The following is a 20,194-nucleotide window of genomic DNA, read 5'->3' on the forward strand; positions in this document are numbered from 1 at the left end:
ACCACTCCTGATGTAGGACCTACATAGCTAAATCTTGATATCCCTGTTAATTTTCATTCTGTCCCTACTCAGGCAAAACTCCCACTGACATCAAGTGGGACTTTACCTGAATAAGGACCTCTAGCTTTAGCTCAGTATTATTATTTTTTATATTACGGTAGCACATAGGAGATCCAGTCATGAAGTAGGACTCCATTGTGCTTAGGCACTGTCCAAACAGAACAAGAAGATGCTCTCTGCCCCAGAAAGCTTACAATTTAAGTACAGTTTGTGATCTGTTACTTCATATCCACCCAGCTGGCTGATGGATTACAAGATAACTAACAAACCCTATCTCCAGAAATCCTGGCATCACCGAACTATGGATGGGGGTGCTCCCTTAAGTGAATAAGAAATGGAAGCTGATGTTGGCACACAAATAAATGAGCAAAAGAACAAGGATCATGTTGGCATGTGATCCATAAAATACATAAAAGAAAAACTAATCAGTGTTTTTAAGAAGATAAAAGGGATCCAATAAGTTGAGATTAATATTATTTCAACGTTTCAGACACAATGGAATGCAGAGCAATACATATTTAAAGACTAGCGAAAACCTCAACAGCACCTCTTCATTAACTATTAACAATCTGATACTCATATGACTGACCTGTTCTTCCGTGTTGTTTAATTTTATCAGTTGTGCCCCTTGGAACCGACTGCACATGAACTCTGCTTCACTCTTATTCAGCACCCCATATGGAGGAACATAGTAACAATTTCCATTCCAGTACTTCCAAGAGGCAAAACATAACTTGCTTGTAAGGCCTTTTTGAAACATGCAGACACACAAATTAAAGGTGCAACACACACTATGCACTATTAGGCAGGAAAAGATATTATATAGTTGTTTGCAACTTAAAGACATATTGCACATGATTTCCTATATAATTGTAGTATGTTATGTGCATGTAGCATACAGTAATACAGGACAAAGTATATTTTAGTAGCCCATTAGTTGTGGTTTGCTTTAGTCACTCTGGTGTTTTATTAGCAGGCCACTAAACGGTGCCTTTTTCGTATCTTGTTAGATAGTATTTGACTCTTTAAAAATATTTACAACAATTGCTGATGTTAATTTATGGAGGCATTTTTCCATTCTGAGAAATCATGCAAAGTAGAAAGGTAACAGAGGACAGGAAAGGGAAAAAAAATCCCTTTTTCCTATTATTTTTCCTCCTTTGCCAATCCTGTGATATCACAGCCATTACAAGGGACCTTAAAGAGACAGTGTCAACTTAATAGTCAATTTAAAAAAATGCTAAGAGTAGTTTCAGGTAGAAACGCCGCCCTTGCTTCTAAACCCCCCCGATAAATGTAGTGGCTTTACAACAACACATTACTATGGTCTACATTTTTTTCTCTTCCTTGTCATTGTGTGAAACCCCCATTAATAACAGTGGAATCTCCCAGAGCTAAGGAAAGAGGGAAACAATGTAAATAAAGTGCTGTCAAATGGATAAAACCTGACAAAACATAGAAAAAATCACAGACATTTGTTTTCTTACTCCCTCTATTGTAAATGTCAGCATTGCCCCTTACAATCATATATATATTATTTTAGAGCAGTGTGATTTCATACCCTGGGATGATATCAGTAAAGTTGCCCAACCAAGCCATATGTGGTTTTTAAAGAAAGGCACACAGGACACCTTTCATAACTTATTTTGCACCCAGAGCATCAGTCTCTAGGCGCTTTAACAAAAATTAGGCAGTCAATATTTTTACTGAAAATGGTTCACATTGAAGAAAGCGCTGAGTCCATCACTATTCAGAAAAGCACCTGAACAAATGCATAACATTAACTTTAAGCATGTAAAAGTCTCATTAACATACTCACATGCTTTCCCAAATAGATATGCTTTCTTGAGTCCGGACCAATAAGGGTCTGATCCAAAGCTCATTCAAGTCAATAGGAGTCTGAACACCATTCCTTACTCCCACCCACACACTGATCATAAACACCTAAATCCTGCTAAATGGACTCCACCAAACAGACTCTCTCAATGTCAACAGAAACTATTCATATAATGTCCACATCAAAATGTCCAACGTCAGCAGGAAAAAAGCCTGATTTTTCTTCAGCTGCAGTACTTACGGTATTCACAGAGTTCTAATTTCTTCCTTTCTTGACATGTCACTGTACCATCACACAGCCCTGTGAGTCTATTGCACACGGTATGATTGAGACAGGTGGGACATTTCTTTTGACAATAAGCACCATAGTATCCTTTGCTGCAAGCTGAAAGTAATTAAAAAAACCACACATCTAAATTTAGCTTCCATTTTTGGCATATCTTGAAAATTTAAATCATTTTTTTAAAAAGAAAAATAAGGACAAAATGCCAAGTTACCTTGAAATATAATATAGTAAATTTGCTTGATATAGTAAACTTTAAACTTATACTGTCAACATGCTTTATAGGAATTATTTTATTTTTTTCCATTTCAGTTACAAACTTCCAAGGAATACAGAAAAATAAAAACAAACAACTAAAAAGTAATCAGCAATGCCTTCATTTCTTTTTCCATGCACAAATTTACAGTGCTATAGCATTATCTTTTTCTTAATATATAGCACTAACAAGACGACAATTACCACTTCTCAAGTACACAGCATCCCGTCTGTTTTTGCTGAAGATCAGTTCTTTACCAGTGACTGGTATGTAACGCTTTCCCCAGTAGGTGACTCCAGAGCAATCTGCTTTTAAAATACAGGCTGACAGAGCAAACTCCAAGGATGAATATGTATCTCCCCCTAAAGGCTTAGTAAGCAGCCTTCTGGAATATTTCCAAAACATGCTGTCACCTGAAAGATTTTTAGAAAAGCATCCATAATTTTGTCTTTGCATTTTACAGATTGAATCCTTGTACTACACTTTCCTTCACTGGGCAAGATGGGGGCGCTGAGGAACAGCAAGAAATAGCATTCACATTTTCTGCATATGGCAAGTTAGTTAATTGCTTTAAAGACTTCATCTAAAAAACTGACACACAGTAAACCAGGGGTAGTCAATAGGAGGACCACAAGCCAAATCCGGACTACCAGATGCATCTGAACAAACCCCAAAATCTTTTTATTTACTTATCATTATTGTTATTATTTCTATTATTATTTTCTCTGGAGTCTGGATCTTGACTATACCTTGACCAAGAAATTTGGACCTTGACAAGAAATAATTGACTATCTCTGCAGTAAACCCACGGATCTCCATTTACTTACCTGATAACAATGAAGGGTTGAGCCAAGCTTGCTGGGATTCAAACTTGTGGTTCCTAGGTGTCTAGGGGTTTCAAACCTGAGGCTGAGGGTACTATTAGACACTAATTCCTGCCCTGGTTTCTCTGTTCTTTTGTAACAAATATCTTAATGGCAATATAAACATATGGAAAAGAATAAGAGGGACATATTGGGTGACCTAATGGATCAGCTGAACATATGGGAACCAAGAACACACACGTTGCTAATCTGTTATTTCCATATATGTATCCAGCTTTCACACCAATGAACAGTCAATCCACACAAAATCTCGACCCCTCCGAGCTTATGTCAAGATAGGAACCAGGATAATATTCTACCAATAATAACCTGAGAAACAGTCACACTTGTAATAAAATCAACGATTTACCCAAGATGGCCACACAATCTCACACGCACATGGTGCTGTAGGTTGTGTAACAGAGTTTAACAATGTGATCAATGCAAACTCAAGCAGGTCTGTCAATCTATCTAGTAGAGGGCAGTGTTAACATATGCACCCTGAAGAAAGGAAGACAGGCACACATATAACAGTACAATTCAAATAAGTGCAATTCATTGTCTAGGACTACAGAACAATTTTAATATGCTATTCTGCAATTTCATTTTGCCATTTCCATGCCCCCATTCCCACCCCCACATTTCTTGCGTTCACAAAAACAAAAATTTAGCTGCAAAAACCACACCGTTTTGGATGTTTTTGAAAGAGAAACAACCTTGCTCAAAAATGGGCACAAATTTTGAACATTTAAAATTACACTGTGAATCTCACATGCTCCTCCATCAGCTCAGAGACCCACTGAGCTACAGCAGCTGACAATGGTCTTCCTGAGCAGTGCAAAGCACTGTTTTATAATTAGATGCAGCTTGTCTGCTGGATCACAGGCAGTCACTGAAAACCATTTTTCAAAGCCAGCCACACCTGTTGACTTTTTACATTTATTTGGCATCATTCCCTTTAAAAACCTAAATCCAGACTAAAGTGACCTTGTCTGTCTAGTTCAGGTTCTGTTCATAGGACTGGATACATTAAATTCTCCCAGACTGCTGTCATGTTTCTCCTTTTGGTAAATAAATCAAATGCAAGACTATTAAATTTAATACAAACTGATGCTATTAGCCTCTTGTTTGCTCCAGACTCAGCATTCTCATTTAAATGTGGCAAGATCTGTAAAATAAAGGCAGTCGGGGACTGACTTAAACAAGTCTGACATTTCCTCGAATCCAACACTTCAAGTTCAGAGGCTTTTCTATAAAATATAATTAGCAGAGCGTGATCTTTGCTTTTCTGTTTTGTGTGTGCGGATGATAAGAGCTGCAAATCAGATGCTGCTTGACAATTCTGAATAGGAAGAGTTGGCTAAAAGCCTGACCCCTAGCTGGAGTTCAAGGCACCTTCAGAAGCCTAGTATTACTTAATACTAGGCTTTGGTATCAACTTACTGTTAGATTGTGACTAGAACTGGGCGAATTTTTTTTGGCGAATCAGAAATTCACCAAAGAAAATGCATTTTTCAGGACACTAAAACAAGTTGCACATTTAAGTTGAATTTGAATAGTTTCGACTGAAAAAAATGGCAGAAAAAAGTCGCATCTCTTAAAACCGGGTGAGCCCAGCATTGTCTCCAATGATTTTTCCCGCAACTGAGGTGGGAAATGTGAAGAAAAATGTATAAATAGGTTAAAAGAAAACTCTATTTCTACTGTTAATCTAAGAAACTAAAACTGAAGGGAAAGAAAAAGAAAACTTTTTTTAAAAAATAAATGGCTCTGTAAAGTCTAATCAAACTATCTAAGCTAAAACTACTACGTAAACTATTTTCTTTTCTAGTGATTTTCAAAGAGGCGGCACTACTACTGAGCTGCGTCTGCAGCTGAAGACAGCAGAGAGGGAAGTGAGGGGGTCGAGTTGTGCACACGTTACAAGAGGCGCCAACGACAATGTTTGAGAGAGCTGCTGCGCACGCACGCACCCCAACCGAGTACTGCTACCTAAAATATCTAATCTCCAGCGCAGGGACACACTGACACCTAAAGTGGAGCACTCACAGAGACACTACGTGAAGAAGAAACCATAACTTAGCCCTGGTCTACACTGGGACATGGGGGTGGGGTGATCTAAGTTAAACAATTTCAGCTACATAAATAAAGTAACTGAAGTCAACACAGATTGACTTACCGTGGTGTCTTCACTGCAGTGAGTCAACTGCGGCCGCTCCCCCGTTAACTCTGCTTGCGCCTCTTGCGGTGCTGGAGTACAGGAGTCAACGGGAAAGGGCTCGGGGGTTGATTTATCATGTCTAGACTAGAAGCGAAAAATTGATCCCCACTGGATCGATCGCTGCCCGCCAATCCGACAGGTAGTCTAGACATACGCTTAGTTTAAGTCCAAAATTACCTGAATTTGATTTCGGTTAAACCACCAAACCAACGTTACCAATTATTTGCTCAACTCTAATTGTGACTAGACCCACACAGTCATGTGGAGGAGTAAGGATATCCACCACTACTGTTTAGTGGTTTGAGTTAGTACTACCCAGGTCTTAGTATTCTATGCTCTGGGGAGCTGTCTGATTGTATGGGGGAAGAGGGAGTTAGCTGCACCCTGAAAGGGACTGTAGTACATTTCTCCTCCTCCACTGCACTGACAAGGTGCCCTGGAAAGAACTGCTTCTCTGCAGAATGCTGCTTCCCAGGAAGCTTCTAGTGGCAGTGCAACTGTGCAACCAGGGTGAGCATAAAACATGCAATCTGGCCCTTTACAAGAAGGTTGTTCATACTGAGTCACCAACTTCATGTCCTTGACTTTTGGTTTTGCTGCTGTAAAGAGATTTCCTATCTTCAGAACTGACCCAGGCTGACACCGCTTAGCTTGTAAGGGATGTGCCATTCACAGCACTAGATGGCTAGGGCCACAGGCAAGTTTTATGAACAATAGCTAAACTGATCAATTTCACTTTTGGCCCAATTCTGTCACCCTTACTGACTCTGCCAAGTATCTACTCTGTGAGCAGTTCAACCTTTGTAAATAGCAGAATCAGGCCCTATATATTTGCCATACACAGATGTCAACCTACAAAATATATGGTATAGCAACATACTTCAGCCAGGGCTTTTTCTCCTGGAAGAGTAAGATGAACACCTCCCGAATGGTTAGCCCACGGAATTCTCTCTTACCTTCCCTTCTTTCACAAACCCAAAAAGCCAGAGAAGAACAGTTAACTTGGTTCAAGCTCCCATTCGCATTCAGCTGACCACAACTATCTGGAGCAGTACTTTTGGTGAGGTTTACCCTGAACAATTAAAAGCACATAGCAGTGGATGTTAAACATCACATCAGATGAAAGAGAGCCGGGTTTTGGCACTAAGACAAATATATGATTTCAGAAGTATTGTAGTTATATTAAACCTCATGAAAAGACGCATAACAAATCCAGGCGAGCTAAATTTTCAGTCAGTCATTTGAGTGCTCGAAGCAGCAAGTAGGGCCCAAATGTCCATTTTATGCACTCACATACAGGATTTAGAGTCTTGCCTTAGATATGTGTATCCTCTATAGGCCTTTTTAGCCTTCCACTTCTCTCTCCTGAGTGATACTCACTCAATGTTTTTTCTTCTTATTTCAGTTTCCAAGATAACTTTCTTACTTCCCAATGACTCCAAGCACATTTTCCCCAGGATGTTCCTATATTCCTTATCCTTTTCACTCTGTCATATTAGACCCACTTTTGCAGCTCCCTCTAGTTTAGCCCTTAGTCTCCAAACCACTCTCTAGATACCAAACTCCATATATGTTTTGGGATCCAGAAAGCACAGCATTAACCAAGACACAAGGTCAATATGAAAACTGTTATGGCTATGGACTCCTCATAAGCAGGCAAAGACCCAAGATCAAGGCTAGAGGCAGTTGCCATATTGTGAAACTGATTTCCAGTGGAGGTGGCTATCAGTGGTGGACAGTGATCCATGTCACAAAAATACATTCTTGCAACCAGCCATTCCTGGTAGCCTCAGGAGAGAGAAAAAAGACACTGTGGGCCAAGTTGTCTGGAGTTGTCCTGCCCCGGAGGTAGTTCCCCATATTTCAGATGGAGAGATGGTGCAGGATGGGGAAAGGGGGCAAGAGCATGGTCCCCAGTGAAGCCATGGTCCCTAAGCATAGGGATGGCAATTGGCCCGTGTGGAAGGAAGGCTCCTGGTCCCGAATTATCATGGAAACTACATTATCTCTTACATCCAGAGATGGTCCCTCCATGGTCCCTGCTGCTGCCGCTACTGGGTCTACTCTGTGGATGAAAGGAGGAACTCCTCTCATAAGGGACATGCGCAGAAAGCCACTTCACAAAGAAGCTAGTAGAAATTTCAGGCTGGAGAGTGATTTTGAAAGGCACAAACGGCTTTTAGGCAACCAGCTCCCACTGAAAGTCATTGGTGGTCAGGAACTTAAATGGCATATGTGCCTTTGCAAACCTCCCTGCAGATCCCCAGCTGGTGTAAACTGGCATAGTTTCATTTAAGTCAATAGAGTTATGACAATTTACATCAGCTGAGGATCTGGCTCTTGGGGTGAAAAGTGTTTTAAAAACCCCATTAGATGTGTAGTCTGTTTAACCCCCATGTTTATGAAATCAGCATGGTAGCCTTACATGACACGCTGATTCTTCCTGCTTGATTTCTCCACATCGCTTTGCAAGGCACCCAACGAGAAAATCCAAACAGGTTTCCGTAACACTGAGGTTATCCAGGCCTGCAAGTTAGAAGTACACTTATGTTAGAGAACTAAGAAGGACATGCCCATTGACAGGTAAATGGCAGAGGTTTATTTTATGGATCCTAGGGCAGGATTTCCAGTCGTAAACATTTGTCCTGGTACTAGTACTGGTATCCAATTATGCAAACCACCCAAACAGCTCCGGACTTTGAGAGGGGTTCAAAATCAAAGGTCAAATCAAGATCTGAATTTGCAAATATCTTTTATCTATGCAACACACTGAACACCTCTGTAGAGAAAGACTTTGCAGAAAAGAGGTGGGTACCGCAAAGAGGTAATATGACAGCAGTGACATCACTTTAGTAAAATTTACAACAGCAGTTGGTTAAAAGATTTTTTTAGGCAAACTGAGAAGGCTATAGACAAGTCATTCACTAATCTTTTTGTATTGAAGTCTTTTCACACTATGCTTGGTTTATTATGTGCTTTTTGCATGTGCTGCACAATAATGTGTTTTACAGCTGAAAAGCACGACCAAGTATGTAGAATATTGAGAACTGATGATTCAGGAATTTGCTGTCTGAAACACAAAGAGCCTGGTTAAAAGAGTTACGAGAGTCCAAGCGCGGGAGAGCGAGCGATACTTGTGAGGAGATTTTACTCTCTTACAACATACAACAGAAACATTTTCTAGGTGTATTACATTACTGTGCTGCAGAAGCACCATAAAAAGAGCCACTGCCAGCACAGTACAGCATTATCTTTTACACAGCTTTAGCTGATGTGCTCATGCTGTGATGGTCAGAGACAGGGGAGTGCAGGACACTGGGATGGTAAGAGTCAGATTTTTTTATTAGCTTGCCCCATAAGGCTGTGTAACTGGGCTGGATATATACACTTGACCCAATACTTGAACTTGTGGCATTTGGGTCTCAAACTGACTGTGTGTATTGACTGGTTTCTCTCTGTTACACTGTTGTAAGTCAGGAGTAACTGTAATGATGTGCATGGTGTAAAACTATTTAAGTGAGATCTGGCTCAGTGTCTTTCCACTAGTAGATGCAGTTTTTAAAAGCCATTTGCTGCTGAATGGCCCCACCATAACAGACTGGTATGTGCAGTCAGGCCAAACGCTAAAGCCCCGTCAGTACTTATGTTCCAGCCAGGCACTGGGTCGTACGTAAGGCGTAACAGGGAGGAATCATCCTTTAAGGCGTGGTAAGTGTTGTGGCTGTGTTTTGTAGAACTGTTTTGGAGTTAAAACTGAGAAACCTCACTTTTCACAGATATGTTCAAAAGAACATCAATGTATGGATTGCAATTAGTAAAGCAAGATTTTTCTTATGTTTCAATGCACAAAGCAATTTTCTGAAATTCACCGAACAGTAATATTTTTCTCCTGCAGAGTCATCCAACACAAAACTGTGACAATATTTTCACAAGTTCGCACACCTCGATCATCAATAAAGACTTACTCACTGAAGCTCGACTTGCAGAATACAGCTCAGTTGGCAGCTCTTGTTCTAATGGAGCTAGAGTAGATTACATCTGCTGTGCTAACAGCTATGAAAGCCTGGCTATCCCCGTAAACCAGGCATCTATAACTTTGAAGACACATAGGGAGCTGCTCTCTGAAGTTGCAAGGTGACATTTGTCCATCAATAACCACCTTTTCAACACCGCAGAAACTGAAACGCTTTACCTTTTCTTCTGCACTATCCAGCAATAGTAGGTCAGTGCCATTATAGGCAATGCAATAATTCTTAGCTTCCAGCCAGGTCAAACTATTAGTTTCTTCCATATAATAACAGCTGCCATTCCAGTACCACCAACCAGGGTCCTCTGGGCATTTCATACTGATCACTCCTGAGGAACAAACAGCTACATTTTAAACAACCAGAACACTCATAAAATCTCACTTTTGGAAACAGTAGCCTCAGATCTTTGTCAAAGAAGTGCAATTATTCAACACAGTGAGATCTGGCTTTAGTGACCATTACTGACTTCAGTGAAATTAACTGCTTCTTCATATAAAAGCTTAAACATTCTCACTACGTGTCTATTCCCAAAACTCACAGAGGGTAATGCAAGTCTTTCCATTGGCTTCAAATGGACTTTGGATCAGGCACTGTATTTGGGAATGCCGTGGGGTGGTCTCTCAAGACTGGAAGTTGCCTATAAAGTGAATATCCCTTTGACAAACATCAGTTCGCTGAAATCAGTACAGCTTTCAGTGAACCAATATTTTCACATTACAGTAAAAGCTTTTTTATCCGGCCTGCTGGGGGAATGGGAGGTGCTGATTAGTCAAAAATTCTAGGTAACGACTTTACCAATTTTCGAAGAATCAGAATACAATAAAAAGAACAAACATGCCTATTCTTGCCCTTTTCAAGATGTGTACAAATATCTATTTTCTGTTTTAATGTCAACATAACTCTCTTACGCTTCTCTCCTTTGCTTTTTGCTGGTATTTTGGATGCCATAATGGTAGGATGGCATACTTTATGATAAACACAGGACAATACACTGAGTAATAAACCAACCAATCACAATTGTGGATACAAACAGAAAGAACAGCGTTCGACTCTTCTCGGCTAACTCGAGCGTAGTCTGACTACTCTCAGAAATAGTTGGGTTCTGAATAGCTTCAGCATTGATTCCAGTTAGCTTTGGCATTGGTCTCGGTTACTAGACTGAAGATTTCTATTGGGAGATACCAGAAATGCCGATTTCTAGAGCTTTCTGGTTGGTAAAGTGCCAGATAACATAGCTTTTACTGCATATTGCTATGCACTGCAAAAGTACAGTACAAAAAGAGAAGGAATTGGTAGCATCTAATGGTTAGAGCCACGGTCTGGATGCTATTCCTGGCTTTACCACTGCTTCTTTGTGAGACACCAACCTTTTGTCTCTCTTAACCTCTGCATGCTTCTGTTTCCCATTGTATAACACGAGGATATTATTACTTATCTCAGGGACATGGTTAGGGTTAATTGATGAGCATAAAGTGTTTTCAGACCCTCTGATGAGAGGCTGCACAGAAGCACAAAAGATTATTATTTAGAACATACTGAAGCCAAGAACATAAGTTCCAAAGTGGCATGACATTCAACTGCTATGTTATTTATATACCATTCACATGGGTTGGAACGCTACCAATCAGAGCAAGTCTTGGTGCACAGTGAGACATGAAACCCAGCAATGAAAGAAGGTTTTAGACACATTTTCTCCTGGGTTTGTCTACTGCTTTCTCTAACAGAAACTGCAAAATTACTCAATGACCAACACAATGATTAATAATCTTAGGGAATCACAAATATTCTGGGGATAGCTGAGCAGATGACATTTGATAGCATACATGGCCAACCTGCTGATAACCAAAACAATAGTGAAACCAAGGAATTTTCTGCTATGTCTTCTGCCTAGCACTGCCTTTTTGGATTTTACATCATGATGATGGGAGTGAGAGTAAAATCAGTAAGCTCTGTTACTCTGCCAGCTACTTTTCTTTCTCCACTGTGATATCACTAGTTTGTGTATCACGAACCTTTTTGGCACTGCTGTGCCACGTATTCCTGAGAACACTGTAAATTCTCTGCACATTCTCCAGTGAAGGGGCTGCAGTTTTCAATTCTATTGCAGGTGCAACTGCCCTGGCATTCAGGACCATAGTGCCCTGGGTGACAAGCTGCAAAAACAGACAGTGAAGAGAGACTTAGAAATTACAAAGGAGGCAAGAATCCAAATCAAACTAATTAGTGCCTCTGCCATGACAATGTGCACAGACTTTATTTACAGGGGAAGGGTACAAATTATCATTGAAACTATGGCATAGTATGCAAGGGAATCCGGTATAAAACTCCTACAGCTCATAGCAATTATAAGCAGAAGAAACAGGATACAGAGACTGGGGCACCTCACTCAATGTGTACCTAGAATAGTTCTTTCCAGGCTATTTATTTCATATCTCAAGGTATGCAATGCCCTATCTAATGGGATACACTAAACCCAACTTCTGTCTAGTAAAACATGGTTACAGCAGTAGATTAAAGGAAAACGATCAAGGCTAGAAAATCTTGCTGTTATAGACGTATGTGATTATGTACGTGCATGTGTATGCCACCCCAACAAGCCCTCTCCGCTCCATGCACCTGTTTCAATTTGGCGGACAGGGAAAGGTCCAGAATCCTGCTCTCTGCCTGCACAAGCAATGCCGCTGTGCTCATAAGAACTGCAAAACTCACTCAATTGACTTGGCTTTCCAAATGGCTGTAAACAATCACTGAATTCCACAGAATTATTCAGGCGTAAGGAGAACTTTACATTCCAGGACATTCTTAATTTTGTTTGAATTTACAGCAGTGGCAAGTATTAATGCTCCTGTAATTGTCTAGTGCAGCAGTTCTCAAACTGCAGGCCAGGGTCACAAGGGCTGGCATTAGACTTGCTGGGACGCAGGGCCAAAGCCCAAGCCGCAGCACCTAGAGCCAAAGCTGAAGCCTGAGCCCCACCACTCCGGGTTGAAGCTGAAGTCCTTGGGTGACAGGGCTCAGGCTCGTGTCTCCACCCCTGACACACACCCAGGGTGGCAGAGCTCAGGCAGGTTCAGGCTTCAGTCCCTCCCCTCCCCTCCCACTCAGGATCAAGAAGTAATTTTTGTTGTCAGAAGGGGGTCGCAGACGTGCAATGAAATTAGAGAACCCTGGTCTAGTGACATGGGCTGGGTAACTCTTCTCAGGACAAGCTATAAACATTTGCAACCAAATTATTCACTTCCAATACTGTGGTCCCCAAGAGGGCTATTGCAAAAAGAAGCTCTCCTGAGATCCGAGAAGGAGCACACAGTTAATACACATCACCCACAAGGGACACGTTTCAATACTTTGGCATACGTGATTTCAAATATGCGGCGCTTTCATCTCCAAGGGCTCCAATGATGAGTAGAATTCGGGTTGCAAATATAGTTCTGTACTCTCCTTTGATCATCCCAACTCCATTGCAAATGCTTTGTTGAAATCTACAGAGCTGTAGGGCTTCCCATAACGACCGCTGTGTTGAATTTGATGTGTAAGTGCCAGCCAGGTAATAGCCTCGGAACTCCCGGAAATCCACAATTCCTAGAACATAAACATTATGTGTTTGGAATAGGGACTTTTTCTTTTAAACAATCTTATTTAATTTTGTAAAAGATAGAAAGTCCACATGTGTCAGCTGGAAGCCTAAAAACAAAATCACAACAGGATTAATATACTGACATGCCAATAGAAGCAAAGATCATTTCGACTCTAAACCAGGGAATGACTCCCATCTACAATGACATTAAACACAATATGTGCTCTTAGTTACAATGGTATAAATCCAGAGTAACTCAACTGACTTCAGTTGATTTATAATAGTGTAACTGAGAACAAGATTAGCCTAGAATAGTGTAAGTAAATGTATGATCTTCTTTGAAACTGTAGCTATCAGGAATAGTGAGATCTCGGACAGTTACAACAGTTCAGGCCAGACTGCGTCTGGCCCCTATGTGCACGCACAAGCAGAAGAGAGATGCTTTCTTTCCCATGTATATGCCCAGTGCAAGGACCAGGACTAATTGCAGTCCTTGCGCTTGACATGCAATGGCTATCCCATCCTAGCATCATGTAACTCGACAACTCACAATCATGTTCGAACACAATTAAATCTTGTAATGCAGACAAGTACTGAGAAGCCTTGTTCATTCCTAACGTAAGCCAGCTGCATATATATACAGATTACCTTCTTCTTTTCTCTTGCAAATCCACGGGGCTTTCCGAAAGCAGCTGAAACCTGTCAAAGAGCCTTTGGGAGCATTAAGCTGCACACAGCACTTAGCACCTATGGCCCACTTGCTTACAGACAACCTCAAGGAAACAAAAGTATATGAGGTTACAAGGTTTTCCCACCAGTCTACACTTTATCCTTAAAAGCACCATAGCCAGGATGAGTCTTACTGTTTCCTTTGTGCTGCTATTGCTAAAGTCATGACACCGCATTCTCACCCCAGTTACATGGGGAGTTTGTTTCTACAGAATATATTGCAATCTCTTCAGTTTAGCCAAGTGTTTTTAGTCATAAATGTGCCCTTAAAACATTATCATGCTCCATCTTTTCTCTTGCCCTATTACGCTAGCATATCACAGAGTTCTCAGATGAACACTCTGAAACACTGGTGTCAGAAGAAACCTGCAGTGCTAGATACCTTGATTTACCTTTGATTTGTTTCACAAAGGGCTGGTTTGTAGCCTTACTGCTCACACTGGTGAGTAGTTACTCACATGAGTAATCCGGATGAGGTCAATCGGCTGGCTGGGTTTTCAAAAGCTCCTATGGGAGATAGGTGCTACTCTTAACGTGAGAGTTTGGTGCCTATCTCCCATCAGTGCTTTTAAAAAAACCCACCCAAGTGGAACAAGGAGTCCTTGTGGCACCTTAGAGACTAACAAATTTATTTGGGCATAAGCTTTTGTGGACTAGAACCCACTTCATCAGATGCATGGAGTGGAAAATACAGGAGCAGGTATAAATACATGAAAAAATGGGACTCGTCTTACCAAGTGTGAGGTCAGTCTAATGAGACAATTCAATTAACAACAGGATGCCAAGGGAGGAAAAAAGGACAGATACCTGTTCCGTAACTGGCGTTCTTCAAGATGTGTTGCTCATGTCTTTTCCACAGTAGGTGTGCGTGCTCACAACGTGCACCAGTGCCGGAAGTTTTTCCCTTAGCAGTACCCATACCGGGGGAGCACCACAGTGACCCCTGGAGTGGCACCTGTATATCACGCTATAAGGGGGACCGCACGCTTCCCCCATCCTTGGGTCAGTCTTCCGACAGAGGGGAAGGAGGGCGGGGTGTGGAATAGACATGAGCAACACATCTCAAAGAACACCAGTTACAGAACAGGTAACTCCTTTCTTCTTCGAGTGATTGCTCGTGTATTCCACAGTAGGTGATTCCAAGCCATATCTGTTGGAGGTGGGTAGAAGTTCACGATAGGCTGGGACGGAATACCGCCCTGCTGAACCCAGTGTCATCCCTAGACTCGGGGACAATTGCATCATGCAAAGTAAATGTGTCAACAGAGGTCCAAGAGGCTGCTCTACAAATGTCTAGGATAGGGACATGGGCTACGTAGGCAGCTGATGAGACCTGAGCCCTCGTAGTGTTTGCCGTGACAAACGGTGGAGGGGGAACCCCTGCCACATCATAGCACATGCGTATGCACGAGGTGATTCAGCGGGAAAGACGCTGGCTGGAGATAGATTGCCCTTTTACCCACTTGGCCGAGGCAACAAAAAGTTGGGAAGATTTTGGAACAGCTCGGTCCAATCCAGATAAAAGACCAGCACTCTACATACAAAGAGCGTATGGAGGCAGCGTTCCTCGTTGGAGGAATGGGGCTTAGGGCAGAGCACGGGAAGAAAGATGCTCTGTTCCATATGGAAGGCGGAAACCACCTTTGGAAGGAACACCGGGTGTGGGTAGAGCTGGACTCTGTCCCTGAGGTAGGCTGTATAGGGGGGTACCGAGGTCAAGGCCCTGAGATCCGAGACACATCAGGCCGACGTGATTGTTACAAGTAAGGCTACCTTCCATGAGAGGTGAGTCGGGACAAAACTAGGTTCAGATCCCACTGCAACACAGAGGGTCTAGTGTATGGGAATGAATGGTCAAGGAAACGGGAGGTCATATTGTGGGAAAAGACTACGTATCCTTGCACCGGCGGGTGGAAGGCCGATATGGCCGCCAGGTGTACCCTGACGGAGGCAGGTGCCAGTCTCTGGGTCCTAAGGGACAGGAGGTAGTCCAGGGAAAGCTGGAGAGGCGCGGAGGATCCGCTCACTCACCCACTTGGAGAACCTCAACCACTTCGCCATGTACGTTCGGCATGTGGACGGTTTCCTATTTTCCAGGAGGACTTACCTTACCTGCTCCGAACATCTGTCCTCCTCCTCGTCTAGCCACGGAACAACCACGCCGTCAGGTGGAGCACTGCCGGACTGGGATGGAGAAGGCAGACCCCATCCTGGGAGAGGAGGTCCAGACGGAACAGCAGCGTCCTCAGGGGGGCTGCCAAGAGGTGAACGAGGGTCCCGTACCAGTGTTGGCAGGCCCATACCGAGGCTATGAGGATGACTTTCGCTGTGTCTGCTTTTACTTTCTGCAGGACTTTGTCGATAAGAGGGAACAGTGGGAAAGCGTAAAGGAGCTGGCTCGACACTGCAGGAGGAATGCATCGGATATCGCGCCCCTCCCCACACCTCCCCTGAAGCAGAACATTGGTTTTGGTGGGTTGCAAAGAGGTCAATCTGGAGAACTCCCCACTCTCAGAAGAGCCGGTGAGTGACCTCCGAGTGGAGCAACCACTTGTACTGGGGGGAGAACACCCTGCTGAGGCGATCTGCTTACGTATTGCCTCCCTCCCGGCAGAGGGCTAGGGAACAAGTGCTGCCTTGCCTGTTGATGTAGTACGTGGCTGTGGTGTTGCCGGTGACGGTAAGGACCCTGACCACCCTGCCATACATGCCAACTGTACTGCCCTGAGCTCCTTGACATTTATGTGAAGGGACAAGTCCGGGATCGACTGCATGCCCTGGGTTTGCACGTTCCCTGTGTGGGCTCCCCAACCCAGGTCTGACGCATCGGTCACCAGTTCCATGGACAGGGTGGCCTCCTGAAAGGGAACCCCTTGCAGCATGTTGCTTGGGCAAGACCACCATTGAAGGGAAGCCAGAATCGGGGATGGAACCGTGAGGACCTTGTCTAGCCCGTCCCAGGCCTGCGAGAATTGAGAGGCTAGCCAGATTTGGAGGGGCCTCATTCGGAGCCTGGCGTGGCAGACCACATACGTACATGCCACCATGTGACCGAGAATTCAAAGGCACGCCCTTGCCATTGTTATGGGAAAGCTGTGACCAAGGTGATGAGACCTCTTAGGGCCTCAAACCTGTCCAGGAGAGGAGAGGCTGCGGCCCTCGAGGAGTCCAGCAATGCTCCAATGAACTCTATGCGCTGAACTGGAACTAAGATTGATTTGGTCTCATTCACCACCAGGCTGAGACCAGCGCATGTCAAGAGGAGCAGCTCCACGTGAGTCTGCACTAGGAACGAGAGTCATCCTTGAGAAGCCAGTCGTCCAGGTATGGGAAGATCAGTACCCCCTCCCGGCTGAGGTAGGCAGCTACTACAGCCATACACTTTGTGAAAACTCTGGATGCTGTGGATAGGCCAAATAGGAGGACCGCAAACTGGTAGTGGTCCATCCCCACTAGGAAGCGGGGGAAGCGCCTGTGCCCTCAAAAATATGGATGTGGAAGTACACATCCTGGATGTCCAGGGCCGCATATCAGTCCCCCGGGTCCAGGGAGGGATAATAGAGGCCAAGGATACCATGCGGAACTTGGAGTGGGCTAGAAAATGGTTTAGGCTTCGCAGGTCCAGGATGGGCCTGAAGTCCCCCTTTTGGCCTTCGGGATCTGGAAGTACCCGGAATAGAACCCCTTGCCCTGGAATTCTACTGGTACTCTTTACATCGCCCCAGGTGCAGTAGACAGTCCACCTCCTGCCCTAGGAGGTGGGCATGCTCCAGGTCCCAAGGGCCTACATGGGAGGGCGGGTGGTTTGGAAGGGATGTGGTGAAGACCCACTGGTCTGATGTGATACAGGACCACGCCACGTGGAAGGCAAACGATTGCAAATCATAAACTTTATTAATTGGGGGGGTCTCCCTGGCAATAGGCCCGGTGCCCCCCCTGCAAACAGTCAAAACAGGGCCCCTTGCCACTGACCCGGCTGAGGGCCTGGTGGCGGTAGTTGTCCAGGCTGAGCCGCGTGGGTCGAGGATGAGCGGCTGAGTGCAAAGGCCGAGGTTACCGTCGAGCGCACGGTCTCATGGGAACAGTATGAGCGGCAGTGCCTGAGATGCTGCCTTCCTCGGGACCTGGACCTCAAAGTCGAGGAACGGTACCTGCACAAAGATCTGCTTCGGTACCTATGCCGGCGGCAGGAGCTCCGGTGCCCTGGTGTCAAGGCATCACAAAGTCTGGACCCGCTCAAGGCATCTTGTTCCAGTTCCGATGTGTTCCAGTAGTTGTGTTGCGAAGGGAAACATTCCCAGCGCCTCTCTCGATGCCTGTGCTAGCTGACAGATGGCATAGAGAGTCCCCGAGACTCCTATCTGGGTGGTGAGCAGGACGGTCTGGTCGCCATCAAGGGAAGGCACGAGCTGCCAGATGACCAGTCGCTGCGCACCGAATGGTGTGGGGAGTGGTCCTCAGAGTGAGAACTGCGACCCACAGGCGAGGTTTGATGGGCACCCAAAGCAGGTTTGCCACCTTGACTGGGAACCTGTCACCGGTTGCACATGTGGAACTGGGAGACTCATAATGTCTTTCGCAGCCTGCATCGCCTCCGGCATCAACAGCATCCATACCAGTGAAGAAGTACATGCGGACGGCGCCAGGCTGCTCCACTCGAGTTGGAGGCCTTGAGCCCAGGGTGGGGCCACGGGCTGCCCGACGTGGCACCAGCCTCCCCTCTTCCTTGTCTCGGCGCCGCTGCAAAGTAGGGCCCTTTCCCTGCTTCTTGGAGGGAGAACGGTCCCGGCTAGTAGAGGGTGCCTCGCTACATACTGACGGTGCGGCAGCAGAAGCCGCGTCCGCCCAGCACGCCGGAGTTGGGGCCAACGCCGATTCCATCAAGAGAGCACAGAGTCTAATGTCTCCCTCCTTCTTGGTCCGTGGCTTGAATGACCTACAGATCTTACAACATTCGCTGATGTCTCACCCAAACAGCGGACACACTCAGCATGTGGGTCACTCCTAGGCACAGACCAGTGACAGGAGTCGCATGACTTGAAGCCTGGGGCACGGGGCATGCCCCGAGCCCACTCTAACACTGAAGTAATAATCCACGAACAGTACGACTAAGCAGAGCTGGAGCACAAAGTTCCAACTATCTTCACTGGCGTCAAGAAGGAACTGAGGGTGGGGGAAGCGCGCTGTCCCCCTTATAGCATGATAGACAGGCGCCACTCCAGGGGTCGCTGCGGTGCTCCCCAGTATGGGTACTGCTAAGTGAAAAACTTCCGGCACCAGTGCACGTGGCAAGCACGCACACTTACTGTGGAATACACATGAGCAATCACTCGAAGAATAACTTTTGTAGTATTACTGAGAGTGGCCCATTTCAAATAGCTGACAAGGAGGTGTGAGTAACGGTAGGGAGAAATTAGTATGGAGGGAATTAGGTTTAGGTTTTGTAATGACCCAAATACTCCCAGTCTTTATTCAGGCCACTCTCATTGTTTTTGCTGATACAGACTAACACGGCTACTATTCTGAAACCTGCCGCCCAAATGGGCTACTCCTGTGAGTAGCTGTTCATCAGTGTTAGCAAGGAGGGGAGAGTCACAATTTGGCCCCTAATGTTGTTTAACACATTTCTCTATATATGTACAACCCAATCCTACTATCAGGTCTGTGCATGTGTCTGAGGGCAGAGTTGGGCTCAAAAGATTTTAACATTTCCACAGATACGAATCTGCTTTTCTAGGCTGATTTTTTGTTTCCTTCTCTGCCATACGTTTTTATTGTATCAGTAGAGAAGCAGTGCACTATATGGAATTAACGCTATGGATGACAGAGCTGCGAGAAGCAGGAATGGCTCTACCACAAAGATACAACAGGTTATCACTTTGGGATGCCAAAAATCAGGTCAGGAATAAGTCCAGTAATTCTTTGTCTAGAAGGCTGTGAGTTGGTAGGAGATGGACATTTGCCAGTTTGCTTACGACAGCATAACTCCTAGAGCCACCCCCATCAGAAAGTTTATCCAAGTACATTTTGCATTTGAAATATAATTAAATGTAATATGCACACACAAACTTTGACTGAAATACATATTAAACATTTCTGGGACCCAAGGAATATCTTTCCTGACAAATCACATGCATCTGAGTTTTATCCAACTGAGGGTTGTCTTGTTGACTTGCCAGAAGTCCACCATCCATCACAATTACAGAAGTTTGTCTAAAATAGCAGATCACAGAGTTCTCATATTCAACACAGGAGTGTGGTTTGCTGAGACTAAAGGTCCTTAGTGGAAATTCTATTAGACTTTGGTGTTCTAATTCTGGTCCTTCTTGTCTTCTACAGAT

General features: G+C 44.3%; 1 protein-coding gene across 1 annotated transcript in view; it reads right to left on the bottom strand.

Moving 5' to 3' along the window:
* Positions 1 to 720: 720 nt before the first annotated feature.
* Positions 721 to 20,194, bottom strand: part of LOC116837230 (uncharacterized) — a 28,199-nt gene continuing 8,725 nt past the window's right edge. Inside the window, exons 8-13 of the mRNA XM_075068293.1 lie at positions 13,773 to 13,897; positions 12,905 to 13,129; positions 11,560 to 11,700; positions 7,945 to 8,045; positions 2,138 to 2,281; positions 721 to 807 (exon numbers count right to left, since the gene is read on the bottom strand). Coding sequence (XP_074924394.1) covers positions 2,177 to 2,281; positions 7,945 to 8,045; positions 11,560 to 11,700; positions 12,905 to 13,129; positions 13,773 to 13,897 — 697 coding nt within the window. The 3' untranslated portion in view covers positions 721 to 807; positions 2,138 to 2,176. The remainder of the gene's footprint in view (positions 808 to 2,137; positions 2,282 to 7,944; positions 8,046 to 11,559; positions 11,701 to 12,904; positions 13,130 to 13,772; positions 13,898 to 20,194) is intronic.

The sequence above is a fragment of the Chelonoidis abingdonii genome, chromosome 7 (genome assembly GCF_003597395.2).
Source record: "Chelonoidis abingdonii isolate Lonesome George chromosome 7, CheloAbing_2.0, whole genome shotgun sequence".
In the NCBI taxonomy this organism is placed as follows: Eukaryota; Metazoa; Chordata; order Testudines; family Testudinidae; genus Chelonoidis; species Chelonoidis abingdonii.